Genomic DNA, 26,620 nt, shown 5'->3' on the forward strand with positions numbered 1-26,620 from the left:
AGAAAGAAAGAAAGAAAGAAAGAAAGAAAGAAAACGTCCTATCAGCTTGTACCCAAAAAGTAGTCTGTGTATATCTATTATGCGCCTTCCAGATATCCCTGCTTCCAGTTGGGAACTCTGATCCTGTGTCGAGGCTGGACCCTGACAAGTATGCCTTGTGAGGAGTGTCTCTGTGGGGACAGTGGTGGGCTGTCTGTGGAGTGATCACTAAGCATTTCCAGGCCCTGTAGCATGAGCGATGAGCTCTGACAGCACTTTAGAATGTACAAGAGCTTTTTCCACTGAGGTTTTCTGTGCACCTCAGCCTCCTGGGTGCTGGGGATACAGATGTGCACCACCACACTAACACAGCTGGTATTTTCATAGGGACTCCGTACCTTTGCTCTTCTTCTCAAGGGACACTAACAGGGGTCGAACTTTCTTGGAGAAAAGACTGATTTAATGGTTCGCATAGGGCAAGAAGCCTGACTTGGGAGCTCCCAAAGATAATGAGGTGTGGTAGGAAGTCCTGAGAACCTGCATGATGGGGCTTCTCCTGAACCATTCGGACAATTCGCGTTTTGGAGTAAAAGCCCAGCAAAGCCCAGAATGCCGCTCAGTAGTTGAGTGCTTTCCTGGTACACCCAGCGTTGAGGATGTGGCTCCGTGCTGGAGCGATTGCCTGGTAGGTTCACTCCCAGCACGGGGCAAAAAGAAGTAATAGAAACTGACTATGATCTGCCAGGTACAGTAGAATCCATGAAGTCCGTACTGCTGCCAACAGTGAATCGTTAGACCAAATGTGGGAAGCAGCCACTGGGTGTGGAATGAATGGTGGGCTTAGGAAAATCACCAGTCACCCACCACCAGTGCAGTGACTGGGCTGTTAGTGTGTGGTACCATGAGGGTGTTGGAGCTGGAGGCCTGTGTACATGACACCACATAAGCCAGGCATGGGGGCACATGTCTGTCATCCCAGCACCAGGGAGGTGGAGGCGGGAGCACCAGAAATTCAAGGTCATCTTCAGCTACCTAGCAAGTTTGAGGCCCGCCTGAGTTAAGCGAGAAACTGTTAAAAACTGCTCCTGAAAAGTCGGAGGAGCAGCGCCCTATTTAGTCTCAGAATCCATCCCCAGATGGTACTTTTTCATGATATAAGTGGGGGATGGCATCTGACGGGCCACCTAGTGGTCAAAATCACCATCAGCAGAACAGGTGGTAGAGCATGTGCCTCTAGTCAGTTGTCGTCATCATGAGTGAGCGCCAGACAGGGACTGAAGGACCCCAAAGGATGCTGCGAGTAACCTCAAAGTTACCTTTTCTGTAAAGGGTGTGGTTGGGCTAGCGTCCAGCAGGGCCTGTATTAGTCAGCATTAATTCCCTGATGTGGATCACGATTCTGTGGTTCTGTAAGACGTTCTCTGGACTCAGAGTTGAGGTAAGAACACAAGAAAGGAGGCAAGGAAGATGATCATGAGGGGCACAGTTGTCATGGCCCTGGCTTCCAGCTATAGGGTAGGGGAAGTCTGCCACCATATTACCCATGAAAGAAACACCTCTCCCACCCCACTGCCCTAGCTGTTCCCTAACCCCTCGGGTTGCTGAAAGGCATAGGAGCCCAGACCTATCCTGGTTCAGCCTCTAACCAAGAAGAGAGAGGCACCCCTCAGCTGCCTACCATGGAGGGGAGTCCCTGAGCCCTGCAGACCTCCATCTCCCATCAGCTTCATGATAGATTCTACTTCCTTACCATCAGTAATTGGCCAGCATCAGCCATGCCTCTCCAAGCCCATGAGCAAAGGACACACATCCCAGCCCCGGGGAGGCTGCTATGAGGGGCTCTGGTGTCACGAGCAGATTCTGTCCAGACAGTGTTTTAGGACAGTGTTGATTTCTGTGGGAATTCTCGGAGTTCTTCAACGATCTCACACATATATCGCTTGTCCAGTGCTTGTCTGCAGATTCCTGCAGCTCCCAGCATGCCCCAGGCCTTTGCTAGGGACAGTTAGATACATAAAGCGTTTACTGCCAGGCAGCAAGTTTTTATAAAGTCAGTTTCCCTTGTGGGTAGAAAGGGGAGTAGCAGCTGGATATAGCTCAGTCGGTAAAATGTTTGCCATGAAAACACTAAGGCATGAGTTCAATCCGCAGCACCCCCAACAACTGCCTGGTATGGTAGCGTGTGTACTTCTCACCCCAGAACTAGGGAGGTAGAGACAGGGGGATACAGAGCCAGCCCACATATTCTAGTTGGAAAATTACAGACTGAGTGAGAGACCCCATCTCAAAGGCATTATTTCTGAGGATGGTATCTGAGGTTGTCTTCTGGAACTATACATGCATGCAGACACAAAAACACACATACACACTCACAAACACACACGCACACATGCATACACACAACCCCTCTCCTCCCCTCCCCTCCCCTCCCCTCCCCTCCTCTCCTCTCCTCTCCTCTCCCTTCCCCTCCCCTCCCCTCCCCTCCCCTCCCCTCCTCTCCTCTCCTCTCCTCTCCCAAAAGATATAAAAGGTAAAATCCCCCTGACCCAGCCTGGCTCTCAACAACCTGTATGGACTAATATTAGCCAAAGAGTCTGTGTGAATCTCTGTATCCGCCTGTCACACGGAGACAGCCACCATACTCTACTGTCCGCTCTGCCCATCTCTGAGTTGGGGGTTTTCGGGGTAGGGGGGGGAGTCAGGTCTGACTGTGCTCTCTAACCTTAGAAGAAAGCTTTGCATGCCCTAAGAATAAGAAGAGGATAAAAGCCCTTTGGGGGAGACAAAGGCTTTTCTGGGCCTGCTGGGTGGGCCTCAGCACCTGGCCCACCTAATTGCGGTCTTGTCCTTGCAGTACACCAGGTGGCCGAACGGGTGGAGGCCCTGGGCCAGTTTGTCATGAAGACCAGAAGGACCCTCAAAGGCCATGGGAACAAAGTCCTGTGCATGGATTGGTGCAAAGACAAGCGGAGAATCGTGAGCTCCTCACAGGTACTACACACGTGGCTACCACACTGCTCTTGCTGTGCACCTGAGTGTATTTCTGATCACGCAGCTAAGGAAGAAAGAGCCGTCCTGTCCACAGGCCCCGTCTCCTCTTTATGACTTTGCTTACTCTCCTGTGATGTGAATTAACAAAGAAATTCTCCTGCAGTGTAGACGTGTATGTCAGTGTTAGCGCCCTTGTCTGACACGCACTGTGCCTTGGGGCTGACCCCAGCACTGGACACAGAGGCTCTGCACCCTGGAGAATGTCACCGATCACAAATTAGTGATGGAAGGGACACTGTGGATTGTGTCTGACTCCTTTGATGAAGCAGACAAGATCATTTCTCTCTATGCACCTTACAAGGTCTCATTTGTGAATGAACCCATTTTTAAAAAGCCTTCCCCACTTCCAGGGGGTGGGGGTGGCGTAATGATTGAAATTCCACTAGTGGCTTTTTTTTTTCTTTTAATATAAGAGTGTATTTGTTTGGGGTTTTTATTTTTGCTTTTTAGTTTTTGTCTGTTTTTGTTGTAGTTGTTTCTTTTTAACTAATGACTCACTGTGTAGTTCTCTCTGGCCTGGAAATTGCTATGTAGATCAGACTTTCCTTGAACTTGAGATCCACCTGCCTCCTGTCTGGGTGCTGGCATTAAAAGCGTGCACCACCAAGCCCAGTAGATTTATTCTTACTGTGTTTAATAAGAAGACATTTAACTCTGTTTAGAATATACAATTTCTGGCATAGTTTATGCAGTTAATCTTTCTATCTTACATCGTCATTGTGTATTGCTACATAATACATTACTCTAAAATTGAAGTAAAAGATTTAGCTCTGAGCTCCAGCACTTGTGTGGCAAACACGAAGCCCCGAGTTTCATTCCTAGCACTGAAACAAATTACCCCCTAATTAAGCAGCCTAGCACCGAGACATCATATATGAGCACCAGTTCTTGCTACACTATGAGGTTACTAAAGAGGCAGTTGTGGCCACGGTTGGCTGACTGTGTGACTGGGGTTTCCTTGTGGCCACAATTGGCTGACTGTGTGACTGGGATTTCCTTGCTCACGTGGCTATCGGCTGGTCCCTTTGTTTCTTGCCACGTGAACCTTTCCATAGTTTCTGCTCACAACTTGGTAGCTGACCTCCCTTACATAAGGTGACCTAAGAGAGTGAAACAGAAGCAGAGCCAATGCTCTTTTGTGGCCTAGCCTTGGAACTGGCATTCCACCCTTTCTGTTATATTGTGTTGTGCACATAGAACATCTCTCATAAAATGAGGAAGGAAACTGACTCTCTGGGCTTAATAATTCCTATGTGTATTTTGGGGTTAGATATTGTCTGGGTTAGGTTTCTATTGCTGTGATAAAACACCTCAACTAAAAGCAACTTGGGGGCTGGGGTACTTCAGCTTACATGTTCCAAATCACAGTCTATCATGAAGGGAATACAAGGCAGAACTCAAGACAGGAACTTCCAGGCAAGAACCTACAGGCAGGAACCTACAGGCAGGAACCTACAGGCAGGAACTGGAACAGAGGCTATGAAGGGTCACTGCTTGCTGGTTTGCTCCTACACTTGGGCCATGTCCATGACAAAGCTGCTGTCCCCCAAATATTAGCATCTCCACTTCAACTGGGGTGCACCTTCCCCAGCAGGCTCTTCCGGGCCCTAGTCAGGCCTTAACCTCCCTTTACAGCCCATTCATTCAGTCCTGGGCCTTCCACTGCTACTGTGGTGGAGCATTTCCAATGGCCTCTCCTTCAGGGTCTCATAGTGTCAAGCCTTAGCTACTGTCCATGACCCCATTCATGCCTTCAAAAACAATACCACCTGGGTGAGGTGACTCTTAATGTATCGCCAGCCTTGGCTGCCTCTGGACCACAACCTTCATGTGCTGACCCTGAGGAAAAACTTCCTAGAAAGTTCGGTTTCAGTGATGCTGATCTCTTATCAATCACTACCAGGCAAGGCAGTGCACACCAGCATTAGCAGCACCTACGAGGTGGAGGCAGGAGGGTCAGGATTCAAGGCCATCCTGGGTTACAAGAGTTTAAGAACAGCCTGGGCTACATGTGACCTTGTCTCAAGCAGAAGCCTATGAACTGAAGTTCTTTGGTTATTCTGTAGGTCAGGTTCCTATATCAGTATATGTTACATACACACACACACACACACACACAAACACACACATCTAGCTCCTGGTGCAGCTTTTTCAAAAGAGGGCCCAACTTTTTTTTTTTTTTTTTTTTTAAGTAACTTTTGTAAAAGTATGACGGTGTCCCTGTTCTGGGATGGAGAGATTTGTATTGCTTTTACAGAGGACTCAGCTTCAGTTCATCAGCCACTTCAGGTAGCTCACAGTTCCCTGTAATTCTAGCTCCAGGGGATGGAGCCACCTCCTTTGGCCTCTGTGGACACTAGACTCACCTGCATACACACATTTGCACGCACACACACACACACACACACACACACACATAAGTAAAAAGAAAAATGTTAAATCTTTTTTTAAAAAAAAATGTGCACACTCTAGACAGTGTCTTTCTGATTCAGACAGGTGTTATTAATGTACTGTGTGACCTTTAGATCTAACACGTCCTGGTGTGCTTGCTTTTTATTTTATATCCATAATAAATAAATAAATATCCATGTATTTATTAATACGCCCATGCATATTAGTAATACCTGAGAGTAGAACAGAGTTTTGACTCCCCTGTTTCAATCATTATCTTAATTAAATTTTCCTTATTGTTCAGTTTATCATTGAACAAGTCTTGTTTTGTAGGCTAAACTGTTCTCATACTTGCAACCCTCCTGCTTCAGCCTCTTAGGTACTAAGACTGCAGGCCCATGTCACCGTGCCCAAGTTACCATTCTAGAGCATTTCTGTCTAGTCTTAGTTTTGTAACATGGTTGCTATTTAGCTATTTGACTCTTCAGTCTTTGCAAGCACACCCACTGTCAGGAATTTTCTGTCACTTGCATGCCTCTTTTTTTAAAAAAAAGGCAGGGTCTCCTGTTTCTCAGGCTAGCCTCAAACTCTCTGTTACCTTGGATAACCTTGAATTCATGGCCTCCTGCCTCCACCACCCAAGTGCTAGGATTACAGATGTGCACCGCCACAGCCAGTTTGTAAAGTGCTGAGAACTGAACCCAGGGCTTAAGACAAGCTAGGCTCTCTACCGACTCGGTTACATCCTGGCTCCTTGTGTGCCACTCCTATTGGAGAAGGAGCTCTGAGGCAGGGCCACATGGGCACTTCTGAGGACTCTCGGTACATCCCTCCCTGCTCCAGAGTGGTAGGGGGATGTGCATGGAAGTGTGGGATGGAGGCTTGTCCCAGTTAGGGTTCTACTACCAGCCGGGAAGAGATGCTGTGACCACAGCAACTCTTAGAAAGGAAAACATTTCATTGGGGCTAACTTACAGTTCAGAGGTTTACTTCATTACTGAAGTGGCAGAAAGCATGGTGGTGTGCAAGCAGACGTGGTGTTAGAAAAGGAGCTGAGAGTTCTATCTTTGGGTCCACAGGCAGCAGCAGAAGACTGCATCCCACACTTGCCAGACTTGAGTTTTAAGACCTCAAGCCCTCCCCCAGTGACATACTTCCTCCAATAAGGCCACAACTACTCCAGCAAGGCCACACCCACTCCAACAAGGCCACACCTCCTAATAGTGTCACTCCTTAAAGGACCAAGCATTCACACAAATGAGTCTATGGGGACCACTCAAAATCACCACAAGACTAGAAACACTGAAGATTCTGGAATAATCTTTGGATTACCAGTAACCTTTTCCCTTTAACGAAAGAGATTACTCACCCTGGTGAGTGGGAATCGGGTGTGGGGGTGGAGGTAAATTCTCTCCTGGTATGTGGGCGCCTGGCAAGTGCATCAGCTTGTGGAAGATCACAGTTTAATGAGACTTCTCAGTGCACAGTGGGTGGGTAATGGAAAATGGCAGTCAGTGAGGCAGAGGAAACGTCCACATTAAATCAGTGTCCCTGTCTAGGGAATGTGTGTGGGCTCCAGGTGCAGAGGACCCTCGCGTGCAGACGCAGAGCCTCGGCTGTAGGACCCTCATGTGCAGATGCAGAGCCCCGGCTGTATTATGAATGCCTGGCTTTGCCAAGCCATCCATGTCTGGCCATGTAGGCAGAAATCAGATGTAAAGCCATGTGAGTCTGGGATCTCGGCCTCCAACTGAGCTCTTTGACCTCAGACACTCTTAGCACATTACCCAGGTTTGTCCCACCACAGGTGGTAGAGAAAGTGTCTGTCACTTTAGCAGCAGACCTTGCTTCTGCCCTAAGGGGTATTTTCCAGTCAGATCTTCCTGCTGCGTTCACCACCTTTACTTCCACGTGGCTCAAGGGATTAATACTGAGCCTGAGCCAGACATAGTGGTGCATGCCTGTAACCCCAGCACTCAGGAGATGGAAGCAGCCAGATCCAGTGTTTAAGGTCATCCTTGGCTCCATACCGAGGTTTAAGCCAACCCAGACTACCTGGGGCTCTGTTCAATGGAAAAATAGTATCTGAGTCTTGCTTTCTCTCATTTGATCTAGACAAAAAAAAAAAAAAAAAAAAAAAGAGTAAAGTGGAGAGCTGAGCCTTTATAAAGCTCACTGGAAAGCCCAGCCCCAAAGCCCTCGCTCCCCTTTATTCACCGGCAGGTAAGAGGGTCTTGGTCATTCTAGATTTCAGCTGCCTCCCATCACTGCCCATCAGGACAGGGAACTCTAAGGACTTCTAGGCCATTACTGGTAAGAACATGCTGACAGTTGCCGACTCCTGAACTCTTGGGTTTTTATCTCTTTCCAGGATGGGAAGGTGATTGTCTGGGATTCCTTCACTACGAACAAGGTGAGGTCCCCTCCCAGGCACACCCTGGGCCTCAGGTCCCCAGCCCAATCCCTTCTAGAGCTCTGTGAACGGTCAAGGAAACAGCAACCCTGTTAGGACTTCCTGTCCTCCCCCCCCCCAGAGGACCACGATCCCCGACCAGATAAGGCACGGCAAGATAAACCTGTTAAACCCCCCGCACACACGTGATGTGTTCTGTGTTTATCTTCTGAGTGAGGGTGAAAAGAATCAAAATTCTGTCTTTTCTCCACCCACAATGTCTGGCCGGAGCCCATAACCCTGTAGAAATGGGCACATGGCAGGTGAGACAGGAGACTGCAGGAGGGTCCCACAGGCAAAACCTGGTCTGTGGCTGAGTCCAAGGCAAGAACGATCTTGGCATGCACATCTCAGGTGGATCTAAGGTTAGACTGTTTCCATGTCATAAAGAGCAAAACTCTGGCTGCAGGCCAGGGCCCACCCTCTGTACAGGACAGTGCTGTCTGAGAAGTGTGGGTGTCAGTATCAGTCTACAGCAACGGATTTGTTTCTCACTGTAGACAAGGGGATCTCAGTGCATAGTCTACTTTATTAAACATGTTAATAGACGTGGTTAGTAGCTACAGCATTGCCTGGTCAAGTGAGGGCCATTTTCCAGGGCAGAGTAGCCAACAGTCAGGCCCCTGGCAAATGGTTAAAAAAAAAAAAAAAAAAAAAAAAAANAAAAAAAAAAAAAAAAAAAAAAAAACTAAAGCAAAATATGGTGATTCTTACTAACTGAGCTTTGGTTGGCGCCAGAAGGCTGAGTCCCCTCGTCAGTGTGAAGCCCAGTTTCATGCCTTGTCACTGCCATGTAAATAGTGACAAATCAACAGGGACCCAGGTTTTTCTAGTTTGTAAAAGCCCAGACATTAAGACCCATGTGAAGTGCCTTGTTCATTCCTGATTGGTGCTAATGTTTCAGGAGCACGCGGTCACCATGCCTTGCACCTGGGTGATGGCGTGTGCTTACGCTCCGTCAGGATGTGCCATTGCTTGTGGGTGAGTTTTCCAAATGTCCCATTAGCCACCAAAGACTGCTTTGTATAGGCAAATAGTCCAAAATCCAAGCTGTCTAAAACACTTCTGACACAGGGCTGAACTTTCTAACCACGAAAACCAATTAGGTCCAGAATGAGAAGCCCTTAAATAATATCTGGCCAAGAGCTGTCCTGAACAATAAAAAAACAGCCAGAGGCCCAGAGAGATGGCTCAGTGGGTAAATCAATATGAGGACTCGGGTTCGGACCCCAGCACCCACATGTAACGCCACACAGAGACCCTCAAGATGGGCCAGGTCTTGCTTGCTGTGCAGGTTGATGACCTGAGTCTAATCCTGGATCCTACTGGAAGGAGTGAACTGACACTTGAGAGTTGTCCTCTGACCTCCGCATGCATGCTATGGTGTCTCTCTCTCTCTCTCTCTCTCTCTCTCTCTCACACACACACACACACACACACACACGATACTTTTTCAATTACAAATTTAGATTTATTTTATGTGTGCGAATGTTTGCCTGAGTATACATTTGTGCACCATGGGCATGCCTAGTGCCCCCCAGGTCAGAAGAAGTGCCAACATGGGGTGCCACGCAATGAAGCCAGGTCCTCTGTAGATATTTTGCATTTGCTATTTTTTGGGCTTATTTAGTTTTATTATGACTATTTGTATAGTCTATGCATTGCATGCATGCCTGATACCTTCAAGGGTCAGAAGAGAGCTTTGGAGGCCCTGCAACTGGAGTTACAGATGGTTGTGAACTGCCATGTGGGTCCTGGGATTGAACTCAGATCCTCCACAAAAGCAGCCAGTGCTCTGTGCCACTGAGCCATCTCTCCAGCCGTTAGGTTCTTAACTCCTTGGCTTCTTATTAGCTGATAGGGGACTCCAGCTAATCTCTCAGCTGTGATAAAGACGCAGCATATGCGTATGGAATGTTGTTATTAGGGAGGGATGCACATGTGCCCCTCATCTACTTAGAAGTAGATGTCTCGTTTGTATCCAGCTGGTTCTGTGCTCGCTCGCTCTCACACACTTGATGTGCTGTTTGTGAATCTGAAGAAAGGAGTCAAAAGTTTGTTTTCGTGGGTTTGTTTGACTATGGATTAAAAGATCTTGAGTCACAGGGGAGAGGTTGCCATGTAAGATGCTGCTAAGGAAAAGCATTTGCGAAGTCGGTATACAAATGAGAAGGATGCGCGTGTCTGGATCCTTCCGTGCCCAGCCTTTGGTTCTTCTGACCTCTCCACTAGTGGTCTGGATAATAAGTGCTCCGTGTACCCGCTGACATTTGACAAGAACGAGAACATGGCCGCCAAGAAGAAGTCTGTTGCTATGCACACCAACTACCTGTCTGCCTGCAGCTTCACCAACTCGGACATGCAGGTGAGTGCCCCTACCCCCCTGGGGCACTCCCCTTGCAGAACACATCTGGGAAAGGCAGGGTAAGGTGAGCTCTGTGTGGCACAGGCTCCAGAGGAGGCGCCTGCCGTTCCTCCTTGGTCACCGTCCTAATAAAATCAAAGGGAGGAAACCCAGGCCTCCTGATGTCGAGTTGAGACAAACTCTGGCTGTTGTAGAGAGCCCTCTGCCCTGGGTGGGTGGGGGTCAGAGGGCTGCGTGTAAGGCGGGCAGTATATGGCTGCTGAGCCGCGGGCCTGGGCACTGCCTGGATCTTCCTGTCTGTGCGCCCGCATGTGTGCATTGCCCGTGGAGGCCAGAAGAGGGCGTCAGAGTCCCCTAGAGTTATGGATGGTTGTGAGCCACCTTGGGTGCAGGAAACCAAGCCCTAGTCCTCTGCTGGAGCAGCCCGTGCTCTTAATCTCTGAGCCATCTCACCAACCTTTACATTCTATTCTTCAAAATATTAAAAAAAAAAAAAAAAAAAGAGAGAGAGAGAGAGAGAGAGAGAGAGCTGGAGAGATGGCTCTTAACAAGCTAGGCATTCTCCAAAATGCATCCCTATAACTGTAGCTGTGAAAGAGCTGATAGCTTTGATTTCAGCTCGCAAAGGTGCGCTCTCGCTCTCTCGCTCGCTCTCTCTCTCTCTCTCACACACACATAAATAAGTAAAATTAGTCTTTAACTTAAAAAAAAAAAAAGAACAAGATATTACAGACATTAAGTCTGTGCCCTGCTTGCATAAACCACAGCAAGGTCAGTACAGCTCCAACACACTGACTACATTTCTGTAGCATGCTATGGCCGTCCCCATAGTTGACTCAGTCATACTGATCTGCAAGGCAGGCAGAAACCTGGTTTGGTACCTGACAGTGCTGGACAGGAAGCCTGGCAAGCTGTGGGTCTTTAAGTGAGACTTGGTGATCAAGCTGTGAACCTTGGTAAGTTGTATGGAGCCGTCCCTGTCTTTTCTTCTGGGAACAGTGTTTCCTGGAGCAAGTAGCTAGGGTGTGTGCACGCGCGTGTGCGTGCGCGTGTGTGTTTGTGTGTGTGTGTGTGTGTAGCCTGCTATGTATGCTCTGTGGAAGGTTAAGCCTTTAGCTAACCTTCCCCAACACTCTTTCTTCGTGCAGATTCTGACAGCCAGCGGGGATGGCACCTGCGCCCTGTGGGATGTGGAAAGTGGACAGCTGTTACAGAGCTTCCATGGGCACGGAGCTGACGTCCTCTGCTTGGACCTGGCCCCCTCGGAAACTGGAAACACCTTCGTGTCTGGGGTAAACACAAGAAAAATCTCTGGGGTCTTTTGTCCACTAGGGAGGTGGACGCTGGCTGTTGGTTTTTGTTCTTGGGTCTGGTCCCGTCTCTTTCCTGGAAGTGTCTTCAGCTCCCTGCGGCTGCAAAACCCCGGTACCAGTCTCGGTACCCCTTCCTCTGGGCCTCCTTCCTTCTGTCACTGACATTCAGACGTCTCTATAGAGATCTGGAATGTTCTCTTTGAATGCTGCAACTCAGGGTGTGTGTCCATCACCGTGTATTTCAGATCCCTCAAATAAAGTTTGAATCTTAGTGTAACCATGGGCCACTGCGCAAGTGTGATGCACACTAAGATGAGACAGTGTTGGGATGTCAAGGAGCTCAGGACTTGGGATGCTCCCATCCCACATCTTTTGGCCACCATTCTCCTTCTCATCCTTGGATGCAAGAAACAGAAGGGGAACTATAGGAATCAACATATAGGTCCTAACTAGTTTCATACTGTTGGCCTCCTGTTCCTTATTGAGAGAGACCCTGATTTTCTTCCTGTGTGTTTGCCCTCCCACCCAGTGCTTGTCTTCTCCCTGGGCCTTTGCAGAACTGCATCGTCCCTGCTCAACCACATTGCTCTCTGGATAGGACCATTATCTCTGTAGATTATATTGCCTCTTTGCAGACATAAACTCTACTCATTTTAGCATCCATCAGGAGGTTGAAGGTACTTGGATTTCTCAGTCTGTTCTCAGTGAGACTCTCGGGTTCCTATCCCCCATGGTAGGTGCTCCTAAGATGTCAGCTTTTGCCTCTTCATATCTTCGAAGCCAACAAACCTGAATGTGTGAAGCAATCGGTTCATCTAACTGTTGAGATAGTGCTATTCAAGCTCTGTGGGGATTCATCAAAAAATCTTCCAGAATCTGAACCCCATAATATGAAAAATCTTTTGTTTATGATTCTCTGGCTTGTGAGTAACTCAGACAGAACATCAGGGTTGAGGCAGAAGGCTGGGGTAGGGGGGTGACTTGCTACCCTCTCCCCTAATTGTTCAGTGGCAGGCCTATGAAGAGATCCTGGGACAGCTGTTTCCCAGGTCAGCATGCTGGTGAGGTACAGGTATCCCAGAGGAACCCCATTTCTAACTCTACTGAAGGTTGGCTCTACAACCCGGACAAAGCAGAAACTGTTGGCTGCTTGGTTTGGACACCACCAACCCATCCTTTGGTGCCACAAACCTTGACCCCACCCCCACCCCATGCACCAACCCCTGCTTGCCACGTAGCTGAGGAAAGTGCATAGGAAGAGGAGAGAATGGAAGGGAGTGGAAGAGAGTAAAACTTGAAGGAGGGAGGAGACACCAGAGGCCTTACTCCAACTCAGAAATACACAAAAGAAAGCGTGCTAAAGAGGGAAGTCACGCGCCCACCTGCTCTGCTGTCCTAGGAAGGGCTTCTTCCTTGGGCTTAAATGGGTGGAGGACAGTGGCTTGTTAAGACCCATCCCTGTCTGGACATAGTCCTTGCAGTGTATAACTGCATGATTTTCTGTTTATAGGGTTGTGACAAGAAGGCCATGGTGTGGGACATGCGCTCTGGCCAGTGTGTGCAAGCCTTTGAAACTCATGAATCTGATGTCAACAGTGTCCGGTCAGTAAGTAATGTGTTTGGGATCCTCTGTCCTGGGACTCTACTGAGGCTTAGATCATCCTTAGCAGGACACACACACACACACACACACACACCAGAGGTCACCCAAGAAAGAGGGCTCCTCAACAGGAAAGGCTCCAGGTCCCAGGAGCCCTTAATCTACTTGCTTAGAGACAACCTATATCCTCCCAAAGCGAGCCACTGCTTCTTAGGCATTCTTCGCATGCTTATTGAGGGAATTACATGCAGACATGCATTTCCTCTCAACTAGGATTGCAGCAGTGAACATGGTAGATTAAGCTTCTATTGCCCTTCAGGAAAGAGACCAGATACAAAAGGATACACCTATATAGGATGGGGGGATGGAACAGGGGTAGGAATGGCTGGCTACTTCTAGGAGGTGACCTCTAAACAGGCCTGGAGGATGAAGAGCCAGCCTTGCACGCTGCTAAGGAAGGGCACTAAGGTGGGATAAGCCACACTATAAAACCGCTGAGCTCAGGAAGCCCAAATGTCTAATCTGGACAGTAGGCAGTGGCCCATTTGTTTACACAGGGAAGACTAGAGGAAGTACAGACAGGAGGTGGGCATCGGACAGCATGGGGCTACTTCCGTTGAGAAAACCCAAGCCAGCCAAGCAGAGATGCTCAGTTGGTAGCAAGCTCTCCATAAGTTGGGTTCCAGAAAAGGGTTGGGTAGGGACTTCACTCGTTCAGAAGGTACCACGGCATGGCTAAATATAAAACATCTTTCTGCTCGAAGCCCTAAAAATTGCCATCGTGCCTGATGAGAAAACACTAGACTTGCCTCTCTCAGCTCAGTTCCCAACTCCCACACCAGATGACTCACAGCTGCCTCTAACTCCAGCTCCAGGAAATCCAGTACCTTCTTCCTGCCTCCTTGGGACTCCTGAATTCATGTGAACACACAACACACACACACACACATACACACAGAGAGACACACACAACATATATACACACACACACAAATACACACACATGACACACATAGTTTTAAAAAATATGCACTATGTGTTCAGAGCATGGTGCGGGGCAGACAGAACTAAACATTGTGGACATTTTCCCTCCAACCTTTCTGTCCTCATCTGCTTCTGTCAGAAACTTTGTAAGGTAGCCACACAAAATCAAGCTTGCTGGGCCTGGGGGCATAGCTCATTTATTAAGCCATCTGAAGAGCCAGCTTCAGTCTCTAGCATCCAAATGCATAGTAGCAGGTGGCTGTGACTCCAACCAGGAGGAGGCAGAGGTAAAAGGACCCCTGGGGCTGACCAGCCAGCCAATCTAGCCACTTGATGAACTCCAGGTCCGTGAAAGAACCTGACTCAAAGGAGGTGGACATTTTCCTGAGATTGTTACCTGAAGCTGCCCTCCACCTTCTACGTCTACACAAATGTATGCATGAAAACCAACAACAAAACCCACCTTCCCTATTAACAACTTTTTTATACTATTATCTCCCCAGTACAAGCTGCAGGCTGGAGGCCATTTGTAACCAGACAGGAGATGCACTGAAAGGGAAAGACACCCCAGAGAATGGATGATGTGAAGGGATTAAAGACTTATTGAGGGATGTAGCTCAGTTGGCAGAGTGCTTAATGAATGTACATGGGACCCTTAGTTCTCTCTCTAGCAGGCCATAAAACCAGGTGTTGTAGCTCACTCCTGGACTCTCAGAACAGAGGAGGTGGAGGCAGTAGGATCTGAAGTTCAAGGCTAGCCTGAGCTACATAAGACTACATCTATAAATAAATGAGTAAATAAACAAATACCCCCCCCCGACTCTGCTCCTCCCCGTGGTTTATAATCTAGCATCCATACTTCCCGCTGAGCACCCAGAAGATGATGAACGCAGGAATGGCCACTGTTCACTGAGGCTTTTTAGTTAGCAGCATGCTGGGTTCTTGGTACTCACTGCCTTGTTCATCACCATGTAGACAGGCTTCAATATCCTCGCTGTCCAGATGAGGAAACCAGGCTGGGAAAGATGATGTCACTGCCCAAAGTACTGCGCGTCCTGACAGTGCCAACAGCTGCCGTGGCTCTATCCTTCTGACTCCATTGTCCCTATGCTCTGAGCCACACTTTGGGAATGAGTTGCATTACAGGGCTTCTGCTCTGCTCAGTAACCTGGGTGAATGTGCTGACTTCATCTGGCCCTCAGCACGACACTCTGCAAGGCAGTGCCCCTGTCCTGGGTTTACCCGAGGAACATGAGAGGCTGGTGGTCCAAGCACATGAGGCTCCCCTCAGGCCTGTGCAAAGGTCCTGTGTCCCAGAGGTGGAGCGTCTGGCTCTGTGACCTAGGATGCCTTCCTGGGGGTTATGAGCGGGGTCATGGGAATGACCATCCCGCATAACAGGCTTTCTCCCGACTCTCTGCAGGTACTACCCCAGTGGGGATGCTTTTGCTTCTGGATCAGATGATGCCACGGTATGTTTCTCGGTTAATGACGGCTCTCTCAAGGCAGGGGGGGAGCGGTAGTAGCTTGTTTTTACTTTATGTTTTGCAAAAGTAGCAAGGGAATTTTATTTAAAGCAAAGCAACAGAAGGGAACAGAAAATACCACAGGAAAACATCAGGCCTTAATTTTGTTTTGTTTTGTTTTTCGCATTTTATTTATGCATTTTAATGTGTATGGAGGTTTTGTCCGAATGTATGTCTTTTCACCACATGAATTCTTGGTGCCCTTTGGAGAGCAGAAGAGGGCACTGGGTTGTCCTGAAACTGGAATTACAGATGGTTGGGAGCTAGGTGCTAGTACTTGACCCTGATTCCTTGAACTAACAGCCAGTGATTTTGATAGCTGAGCCATTTTTCCAGCCCCTTAGCGTAGTAGGTCTTTGCTGCTTTGTAGGTTCTTCTTTTTCCCAACCTTTACCTCCTCCCTCCCCCCCCAATCACTAGATAGGAGAGATAGAATACAGGGGAGAGAGAGAGATCTGAATCTAGTTTCTTTAATCTTGCTTATTCTGCAATCGGTAAAACCACGCTTCTGCTAGAGCGCAAGGCAAATCATGGTCAGCTGCTGCGGGCAGTCGGAAGCAGCCCACACCCCTACACCTGGGATTAAGATGAAAGCTCATTCTTACAATATTTCTGTATTTTTAAAGAAGCCAAAATTCCAAAATTACAACTATACCTTAATTTTATTTATTTTATCTATCTATTTATTTGGGTTTTTTTTTTTTTGTTTTTTTTTTTTGTTTGTTTTTTTTGAGACAGGGTTTCTCTGTGTAGCCCTGGCTGTCCTGGAACTCACTCTGTAGACCAGACTAGCCTCGAACTCAGAAATCTGCCTGCCTCTGCCTCCCAAGTGCTGGGATTAAAGGCATGTGCCCACCACTGCCTGGCTTATTTTTTTAAACTTGTTTTTTAGTCACAGAAGTTATGTGTAATCTCTGAATAAATATTGAAGGAAACTCCTCTCCTTTCCTAAGGAAAAAGCAGTTTAATAAATCCTAGCTGCCCTTTCTTTCTATAAATACAATATCTATTTGAATATTTGTCTTTTCACATAATGACAGCCTGTATACATTCTTCTGTGACTAACAAGCATTTTTCCCTAGCATATTTTCTCAATAATTGCCTGGTATTTCATAGTATTGACATGCCGTCATGACCTCAAAGAATCTTCCATCTGGAGGGAGCTCTTTGTAAGTTATTCCCACCCCCTTTAAGAACACTGCCATAAAACCGACATGGTGGTCCAATGCTTGTAAGGTCAGCGTGAGAGAGGCAGAGATAAGAGGAAAAGATATTCAAGGTTATCCTTAGCTAGGGAGGGGCGTCTGAAGGTCCCACAGCAAGTTCACAACCGACCTCAGCTACAAAACAAACTTTGCTGTAAGTAAATTCTTCAGTCCTTTCACAACTTAAAAACCCTACAGCAGTGATTGCTTACCTAAAACCAGATTCCATTCTCACAGTTTTGTTACAAGTGGTTAATTATGTTGACATACGTTTTTAAGAGAAAACAATGTTTTGTTGTTGTTGTTGTTCTTGTTGTCCTCAAAAATACCAAATATTAAAGAATGGGCTTCACTCTAAGCTGCTGCTGTGGAAGAATTGTGATAATAATGAAAATCTCAGAGATGGCTCAGAGATTAGAGAGCTTGGTGCCCTCCCAGAGGGCCCGAGTTCAATGCCAGCACTCGTGTGAGGTGGCTTACAACCTCCTGTAACTTCAGTTCTGGGGGACCCGACACCTTCTTCTGTCCTCCCCATACACCGTACACCTGTACACACACAGGCACATCCATATTCACATTCATAAATCATAAAATATTTTTAAAACTCTTAGATGTGTCAAAAATATGTAGGGGCTGGAGAGATAGCTCAGCAGTTAAGAGCACTGACTGCTCTTCTGAAGGTCCTGAGTTCAAGTCCCAGCAACCACATGGTGGCTCACAACCATCTGTAATGAAGTCTGACGCCCTCTTCTGGTGCATCTGAAGACAGCTACAGTAGCTACAGTGTACTTATAATAATAAATAAAAAAAATTTTAAAAGTAACATGTTTCATGGGAACAATTCTACTATAAGGGTTCTGCTCCTAAGCTAATGTAAGGCAGACATCAACATGTATGCAAAGATTTTTATATAAAAATGTTCATCACATGGCTATGGACAGTTCTATTGTGACTGTCCAGCCCATTGCCCCTTGTAGTATATTTAAAAATCAGCTTCCTTCATACATACATACATACATACACAGACACACACAGATGTTCATCATAGAATTATGCATAAAAGAGAAAGTTTAGTCATAAGAAGATCATTTAGCTCATTATTGCCTAATAGATTGAGACATGGCCATATGGGAAATATTGGCCTGACATGAAGATCTTCTTCTTTGAAGACTAATTTTGGTAAGTGCTTACCACATAATGTTGACAGAGCCAGCAGTGAACACCCAGCCCATCAATTTCCACACAGTCTTTGTCAGGGTTTCTACTGCTCTGATGAAACACCATGACCAAAAAGCAGGGTTTATTGGGTTTACACGTCCATATCACTACTCATCAAAGGAAGCTAGGACAGGAACTCAAACCTGGAGGCAGGCACTGGCCCAGGCCATGCAGGGTTGCTGCTTACTGGCATGCTCCTCAGGGCTTGCTCAGCCTGCTTTTTTTTAATAGCAGCCCACCCACCGAGGGATAGCACCACCCACAGTGGGGTGGACCCTGGCCCTCCCCTCCATCAATCACCAATTAAGAAAATGCTCTACAGCCTTGCCCACAAGCCAATCTTATGGAGGCATTTTCTTAATTGAGGTTCCTTCTCTTCAGATGACTTTAGTTTGTGTTAAGTTGACATAAAACTATCCAGTACACACACATAAAATATATATTTTAGAAACACACAAAAATAACATCCCGGACATTAGCAAATACCTCTAGGACCTGGGGTGACTTTCATTTCCTCGTGTGTGAATTTCTAAGCATTATGGAATGTCCCACAATGATGGTATGTGCTTCATCAAGGAAAAGAAGGTAGGGCTCTGTCTCTGTACCTGAAGACATTTTTTTTTTTTTACACAAGCTGTTTCTTTGAGCCCCTACTGACCCAAAGACATTAACTGGAAATAGGATTGAAGGATAAAATAAAAAGAGAACTAAAGAGGTTTTCTCCTGTCGTGCCTCAAAACTATACACGCTGCTGGTCCCCAGTAGTAATAGTAGGTGTGTGGCCTGTACTTTGACAAGTTGAAGCCAGAATTGTACCTTTGTTCCTTTGTACCTCAGTGTCGCCTCTATGACCTGAGGGCAGATAGAGAGGTCGCCATCTACTCCAAGGAGAGCATCATATTTGGAGCATCGAGCGTGGATTTCTCCCTCAGCGGTAAGGTTTTACTTGAGAAACTTCCCCAGGACTGTAGGACTAGACCTAAAAAGAACGAACCAGCTCTCTGCCAAGCTTCCGATCACTGAGCCGTCAGTGAGGCGATATGCTGAAGCACGTGGCACCTTCAGACACGCCTCCCTTCACCTCATGCCCTGGCCCTTGCCACTTTATGCTCTGAAACCCTCTGCAACCCTGCCAACACCTGGGAAGCTGCTAGCAGAAGCCAAGCCAGTGTTGATGGGACAACGCCCTGTTCTCAGTCTCTGCCTTTGCTGTAGCCACTTTCTGGACCCCTACCCAAGCATGGAAGGCTGCTGCTCTGCCCTCAAAAATGTCGGCCACTTTGCCTTAATCTCTGTGAACTCTAACTGAAGGTTTAGAAATAGCAGGAGTGTTCTTGCTTCCTCTAAGGCCCAGTGGCATCCTATACACATGTGACCCTAGCATGGTGGCTTCTACCACATGGTGCTACAGTGACAGTCCTCTCTGTCCCATGCCTTCCCCAGAGGACAATGACTACTTCTCCTGAATTGCAAAGGCAACACACATTGCCTGCCATACAGTGGCCTAGATTAATCTGTGTTTATTGTGTGGATGGATGAGTGGATAGGTGGGTGGATAAGTGAGTGAGTGGGTGGGTGGGTGGATGGATAGATGGATGGATGGATGGGTGGGTGGGTAGATAGGTGAGTGGGTGAGCAGAAAGGTGGTGAGAAAGAGGATGGATGGATGGATGACGAAATTAATTGGTGAGTGAGAGAGTGAGTTAGTGAATGAGAGTCAAGAAAGGAAAAACAGGAACTGATTTAACCATTATATTGTCTTCCAGGTCGCCTGCTCTTTGCTGGGTACAATGACTATACCATCAATGTCTGGGATGTTCTCAAGGGCTCCCGGGTCTCCATCCTGTTTGGACATGAAAACCGTGTCAGCACTCTGCGAGTGTCTCCTGATGGGACAGCATTCTGCTCGGGATCGTGGGATCACACCCTAAGAGTAAGAGGGGTGTTCCATTTTCCTGTGTGAACAGAGAGGACGCGTAGTGGCCCTCCTGAGCAATCTCTGCCCCTGTCCAGAGATACAGGTGACAAGTGGTTATCTCTGGAAGGTTGGGAGCCTTGTCCACACAGGTGTTCAACATGGTAGTAGGAAAATAGGCTGAAGCCCCTGAGAGCCCTGTTCAGTGGAGTGTATGAGCATGCATGCATATGTGTGCGTGTGTGTGTGTGCACCCTAACTTCCTATCTTTAAACATTAAACTCAACTCTTACAATACAAACTATTAGCTATTTAAAAAGTGTCTATCTGTGTCTTCTCAGGTTTGGGCATAACCTTCTCACAGTGTGCAAGAAGAACGTGTGTCCTCTCGTGTAGATACGACTTCTCCATGAGCCCAGGGCTTCCCACAGATTAGCTTATGGGAGCAATCTCACAGCTCGGCACTCACTCACCCCGTCCAGTGTCTCCATGAAATCTGTCCCCTCCCTGGAAATACTCGGATAGGCCGTGGCACTTCAACTGGACCTTCAAGCCCTTCTTTCATCTCAAAAACTCTGCTAAGTTTTGTCTGTTTTTGAAATTATTCCAACCAATAGAATTCCACATTTTATCAGCATTTAAAATGCCCCTCGTTGTTTCCTTGGATCTAGTCTGTCTTCAGAGCACTTTAAACTCTACCTTTTCTTGGCGTGGACTGTGGCTTCTAGAACCATCCTCGGGATGTGCCGGTTATGTGAACTGTAAGAATGACTGTTCACTGATCTGTAATAGAAGGAAATTCCAGTTCCAGATGTAACTACACAGAATCACTTTTTAAAACTGTTTTTAGGTAAAAATACCTTTTTTCAACCTGTTCAGTTGTCTTTTTTTTTTTTTTAGATGTTGTTTGTTTTTTTTGGGGGGGTGGGGTCTGGGGGAGTCTTTAGAAATGAAACAGACACATGCAGAAAACAGGCTGTATAATTCACTTGTGATCGATGGCAGTCTAGGCTGAGCATCCCCCACACTTGAGGGGAAAACTGGTTGCCATTCCTAGCACAAATACTGCAGAGAGCAAACAGAACCTTCTGGCGTGGGAAGACAGGCCACTAAACTGATTTAAAAGCCTGCTAGTAGTGTTATCAGAAATGCCTAAGATAAACTGTGTGTTGTCCCTATAAATTACATTTGAATGTCCTGCACAGCAGTTGTACTGACACAGACTGGTGGCCAGGCCATGAATAATAATGTCTTTGCTATCCAAGGGATATCTTGTCTTTATTTGAATCATAAATTCCTTCTAGATGCGACTGGCTGCTGTGTATTACAGGGTCCCTGCTTTTTCTTCCTTTTGTTCTTTTAAAGGTGTAGAGGTTTGTTCTTTTAGAAACTCTTCGTGTAATAAGATGCCGTGTTAATAGAAATGGTGGCACATACTTTTAAGTCCAGGTAGTTTTATTTATTTATTCATCTATTTGGTTTTTTTGGGTTTTTTTGTTTGTTTTGTTTTTTTTGTTTTTTTGGTTTTTTTTTTTTGATTCTCTGTGTGTGGTCGTGAATACACAGGCCACAGAGCACACGTGGAGGTGAGAGTATAAACGGTGGAAGCCTGCTCTCTCTTTCCACTATCTGGGGCCTGGGATGGGACTCAGGTTGTCAGGCCCAGTTGGTAGCAAGCATTCTTCCCACTGAGCAGTCCCCCTCCCTGCCTCTTGTTAGGTTTTTAATGAAGCGAGATATCACAGCTGCCTCAAACCTTCTACATTGTAAAGTGGGCTTGGGAACTTTCGATCCCTCTGCCTCGGCCTCTCAGGTGTTTGGTACCTTGGGATCACCAGCGTGCCCTGCACACTAGATGCACTAAGACTGTAGGTGCTGCTGGGGATCAGATCCAGAACTTCCCTCAGGATTCACGCCCTACCAACTGAAATACAGCCCCAGCTCCAAGACCCCATCTTTTAAAAGAATGCTTAGTTCTGTTTTAAGTGTACCGGGAGCCAAAAGTCACCTCAGACACTGCTAAAAAAAAACTGGCATTGTGGGTGGCCTTGGGTGTCTGACCAGCCAAAGATTTGCTGTCCCTGAAAAGCAGGGTGTGTGTGAGTCCCCAGATTGTCTGTCTCCTGTCTTATCCTACTCTGCCTGGCACTTTGCTTAGCTCTTTGCTGGCTTTGTAGCCCCAGCCCCATGCTCCTCAGACCCTCGGAATGCAGAACATATGTCATTAATTTTATGTAAATATCCCTCAGGAGCCCTGGAAGAGTCTCAGAGACTCAGAAGGGTTCTGGATTATACTTCCACACTCTAAAGAGCTCTCTTTGCCCCCCCACCCCCCAGGAAGACTCCTGGATTAAAGCAGACCTCTAAAGAATGTGGGCATAAAGAAGGGACCAGGACAACTGGGCAGAGCTGGCCTCTGGGGGAGGGCCTCTGAGGAAACTTGGGGTAACATCAGCATCACAGAATGCCAAAAAGGAGCCCCGAGAGGGCCCACAAAGGCTAGAGCCCATCAGGCCTGCGCAGTAGAGCAGTGGTTCTCAACCTATGGGTCTCGACCCCAATGGGAGTCATATATCAGATATCCTACATATTAGATATTTACATTGTGCTTCATAACAGTAGCAAAGTTACAGTATGAAGTAGCAACAAAATCATTTTATAGTTGAGGGTCACCACAACTATAAGGATAGCAGCATTGGGAAGGTTGAGAACCACCGTTCTAGAAATTTATCAATGGAGGACAGACAGGCTCTAGGAGACATAGCTGGTAGGTCAGAAATAGGCAAGAGTCAGGGGTTGGGACCACATTGCCTCCTCCAGCCCGGGACAACCACTTGCAAATTGATGGATAGATCCTTATTTCCCAAACAAGTAGGCAAATAGCAATCGCTACCAGCTGGGCCTGGTGGCCCAAGTCTGTAAGCCCAGCAACTTGGGAGGCTGAGGCAGGGGAATGATGATTCCAAGGCCTACTCACCCCCTAGAAAGTTCCAGCCCCCATCTATTTAAACCTTGACAATAATGTGAGGGCATCCTGCTGCTCCTGCTTGGCTCCACCCCATGACTCTCTCCAGGTGCAAGTGATATTCCCAAATGTCCGGGTGGGTCAGAGTGGGAAGTAGCTGAGCCTAGAAAGCCAGCCGAGGTTGGACCGGGTGCAGAGGCCAAAGGATGGGCGACTCACAGGACCGGCTGCAGGAACGCACGAGACAACTGCTGACTGACTACATATTCTTCTGCGCACGGATGCCGGGCACCCCGGAGCCACCACCCACATCTGTCGAGGCGGCCTTGCTTCGCTCTTTGACTAGGCAGATCCAGCAGGAGCACCGGGATGTTTTTACCTCTTTCCGAGAACGTCGGGGCAACCGCCTGGAGCTGGTGAAACAGATGGCAGATAAGTTGCTCACCAAAGACCAAGATTTCAACTGGGGCCAACTGGTGATGCTCCTGGCCTACGCAGGGACGCTTATGAATCAAGACCCTGACAGGGCTGTCAAGCAGAATGGGGATCTGGGGAATCGTATCCTAGTGTACCGAGACTGCTGTCTCATAGTGAACTTTCTGTATAGTCTGCTCATGGGACGACGACGGCACCGCTCCAGGCTGGAGGCTCTCGGCGGCTGGGTGAGACCACTGGAGGAGGGTGGTGGAGATGGCTTGGGAGAGGGGGCACAGGATGATGTGTTGAGTGCCTTTACCGCAGGGTCTTAATGTAGCTAGCCCAGGCTGGTCTCAAATCTCATCAGATACTATCCTGCCACTATGGTCCTCCTGCTCCTATCCCATGAACACCAGGGTTACAGGCTATGTCATTATGGTGGGTTTATGTGGAAACCAAGCTGAGGCTTTGAGCATACTGGGCAAGCACTGAGTGAGCCACATCTCCAGCCCAGGGATTTCTTTATAGGCACTCAGAATGCTCTTACTCAATAGTTCTTATAAAACTTCATACAGGGGCAGTCCGGCACACGTGGCTTACCCTAACTCTTAGCCCAGGACCGTCAGGAAGGGTTGATAAGTCTGATAGGCCCAAGTAGTATAAAGGGAGCAGTAGCATGCCCAGGCTTAGCCTTTATTAGAGTAAGGCCTTGGGGATTGTGAAATGTGTGTGGCCACCAAGTGGGGACCCTGACTGGGATCTTTTGGCCACTGCACTTTTCCCTGCTGGGCAACCTCCAGGCTCATGGCCTTCCGTTGGTCCTTAATCTCGGTGGTGTAGGCTATCGAGGCAGTCCATAGCCTCCCGAAGGCTGCACGGAGCTCTTGATCAAGGCCAACACACAGGATGAGGATAAAAAGCTTGATAGTAGATCGTTAGCATCTGTGAAGCCCTGGGTTCGATCCCCACCAGAAAAGCGATGAGAAGGAAAAAAGGGGGGAGGGGGAATCCATTCTATCTTAGGTTAGCCCACAACGGGCCCCTTGGAAGCTGAGCTTAGCCTCCTCAGGTTTCTTTACATCCCTCTTCATTGGGGTTGAATCAAAATGGATGGATATGTTATGGAATAAATATAACTTAACCATTAAAACCTGCTGTGCAAAACCCAAACATTTACGCTACCTGAGAAAGGAGAGGCAGCATGACATGTTAATACGTGCCCTGCTCCTGATGTACGGGTCTCCACTGGGCCCGCAGACCGCCTTCAGCTGAGTTTCTGAGGACCCTCTCTGAGCCCTCTGAAGAGGTCATTAAGACAGAGTGTTGGTTTCTCCCTCTGCTTCCTGGCTCCTCCCTCTACCTCCTCTCCCTCATAAGCTCTCAGACTTGGTCAGATTTTCCCTTTTGGGAGAGAGATTCACTGTCAGAGTTACTAGGACCATGGGAAGACAGTGTGGTGACAGCTCTGCATAGAGTTTAGGTCCGTAAGGCCCAGCAAGGTCTCTTTAGGTCTCATAGGCTCCAGAGGAGGGGGGGGAGGTCGAGTGCCACATAGGGATGAATCCATGTGGATGCATGGGTGTGTGTAGCCATCATTGATTCTGGAGCAGGAGGGGAAGGGGGAAAGGTTGGGCCCTTTAGTTAGTGTCTGTTCATGATACAGGATTTGCTACCCACAGCCCCTGATTACTTAGGGTCTCAGGTACCCAGCTGTTGGTAAGTTCCCTTTGGGGAATAGAGGCTTACGAGTTCCCAGGCTGACTTTCAACAGGGTTATCTGCTATTTCTTTTGCACAAGCTGTGAAGGTAGAGAAAGCAGCTGCTGCCAGTTAGCATGGCCCTCCAGCTGCGCCTACTGTGTATCTGGGGCCCAGGTTTGCTCATGGGTAGACAGTCTAATTCTCATCTTTTGTCCCCTGCAGGATGGCTTTTGCCGCTTCTTCGAGAACCCTTTACCGATCGGCTTCTGGAGAAGATTGCTGATCCAGGCTTTTCTGTCGGGCTTCTTCGCAACAGCCATCTTTTTTATCTGGAAACGTTTATAAGTTTTACATTTTTAAAGCAATCTTACCTGCCTAACTCTGAACCCCCTCTAAGGGACAATTCTGGGTAATTGGATAAGAACTGAGGAAGTCCTCCTGCCTAGAGACATTTCTACCTGCATGCTACATGGACTTCTGGGTTTGTGATGGGGGCCAGCATTTGAAAGGGGCCCAAGTAGCTCTTCGCCCGCGAAGTAAGGAAATGGTCCCCATCAATCCAGAGAATGTCAGAAAAACGCTACATACACACTTACTAGATGTGCAGCTGTCTGAATTTGGCTGCAAGTGCATCAGAGCCTCTCCCATCTGTTCTGGGGTTCTTGAGCTGCTGTTAAGTAGCCAGGGTTCCAGGGCAGGGGATCCTAAAGCCCAGAGAAATGAGGGATGCAATAGGAAACGGGAAGGAATCCTTTGAAACCTAAATCCTTCTGTGCCTAATTCTCAGGACTTCTGAATTTATAATGCTCCCCCTAATACATTTTTAATAACTTCAAATTCTTAATAAATGCATACATTTTAAAAATGAAAAAAAAAAAAGAAAGTGTCTTTCTATAACTTGTCAAGACTCTTGTTCTTAAGAGTAACTCGAATTGCCAGGCGTGGTGGCACACGCCTTTAATCCCAGCACTTGAGAGGCAGAGGCAGGCGGATTTCTGAGTTGGAGGCCAGCCTGGTCTACAGAGTGAGTTCCAGGACAGCCAGGGCTATACAGAGAAACCCTGTCTCGAAAAACCAAAAAAAAAAAAAAAAGTAACTCGAATTGATGACAATTTACTTTTATTGTCTCCAATATAAACCAGGATTTGGTTTATACTGCTGTGTGGGGAGTAATTTTTATTTTTATAATGTCTATGTGTGTTATGTTTGTACGATCTGTGCACCACTGGTGTGTCTTGTGCCTGTGATGCTGGGAGAGGGTATCAGATGCCTGGACCAGGGGTTACAAATGGTTATGAATCACCAAACTGGTGCTGGGAATCAAACCTGGGTCCCCTGGAAGAGCAGCCAGTGCTCTTATCCACTGAGCCATCTCTGTAGCCTTAACAGTGCTTTGTTTTAAACATTTAATCTACATGAAAGTTCATAAATCATTCCTCGTTTCCCTCTTCCACTCTTTAGTCTATTCAAGACCTGTATGGTGGGTAAACATTGTGTCCCACCAAACCTCCCTGGCCATTATCAGCTTGCCGTTTCATA

The 26,620-nt window shown here is 47.5% G+C and overlaps 2 protein-coding genes across 3 annotated transcripts in view; both read left to right on the forward strand.

The window, feature by feature from the left end:
* Nucleotides 1–20,869, forward strand: part of Gnb5 (G protein subunit beta 5) — a 35,211-nt gene extending 14,342 nt beyond the window's left edge. For both annotated transcript variants that reach the window (XM_029543540.1, XM_029543539.1), the window contains 10 exons: nt 2,834–2,970; nt 7,793–7,834; nt 8,778–8,854; nt 10,106–10,238; nt 11,387–11,530; nt 13,062–13,153; nt 15,559–15,607; nt 18,922–19,018; nt 19,851–20,017; nt 20,341–20,869. In XM_029543540.1, the coding sequence (XP_029399400.1) occupies nt 2,834–2,970; nt 7,793–7,834; nt 8,778–8,854; nt 10,106–10,238; nt 11,387–11,530; nt 13,062–13,153; nt 15,559–15,607; nt 18,922–19,018; nt 19,851–20,017; nt 20,341–20,352 (950 nt within the window). In that variant the 3' untranslated portion in view covers nt 20,353–20,869. The remainder of the gene's footprint in view (nt 1–2,833; nt 2,971–7,792; nt 7,835–8,777; nt 8,855–10,105; nt 10,239–11,386; nt 11,531–13,061; nt 13,154–15,558; nt 15,608–18,921; nt 19,019–19,850; nt 20,018–20,340) is intronic.
* Nucleotides 20,870–23,031: 2,162 nt separating this feature from the next.
* Bcl2l10 (BCL2 like 10) lies at nt 23,032–25,946 on the forward strand. Its single transcript, XM_021207934.1, has 2 exons — nt 23,032–23,626; nt 25,304–25,946. The coding sequence occupies exons 1-2, from the start codon at nt 23,171–23,173 to the stop codon at nt 25,424–25,426; spliced, it is 579 nt and encodes a 192-aa protein (XP_021063593.1). The 5' UTR covers nt 23,032–23,170; the 3' UTR covers nt 25,427–25,946.
* The last annotated feature ends 674 nt before the right edge of the window (nt 25,947–26,620 follow it).

Source organism: Mus pahari, chromosome 10, assembly GCF_900095145.1.
Source record: "Mus pahari chromosome 10, PAHARI_EIJ_v1.1, whole genome shotgun sequence".
Lineage (NCBI taxonomy): Eukaryota > Metazoa > Chordata > Mammalia > Rodentia > Muridae > Mus > Mus pahari.

What these genes read in the sequence shown, in the direction of transcription:
- Bcl2l10 (XM_021207934.1), top strand. Translation starts at nt 23,171, where the DNA reads ATGGGCGACTCACAGGACCGGCTGCAGGAACGCACGAGACAACTGCTG. An exon ending in TGGAGGCTCTCGGCGGCTGG is followed by an intron (nt 23,627 to 25,303) that starts GTGAGACCACTG and finishes TGTCCCCTGCAG; the next exon opens with GATGGCTTTTGCCGCTTCTT.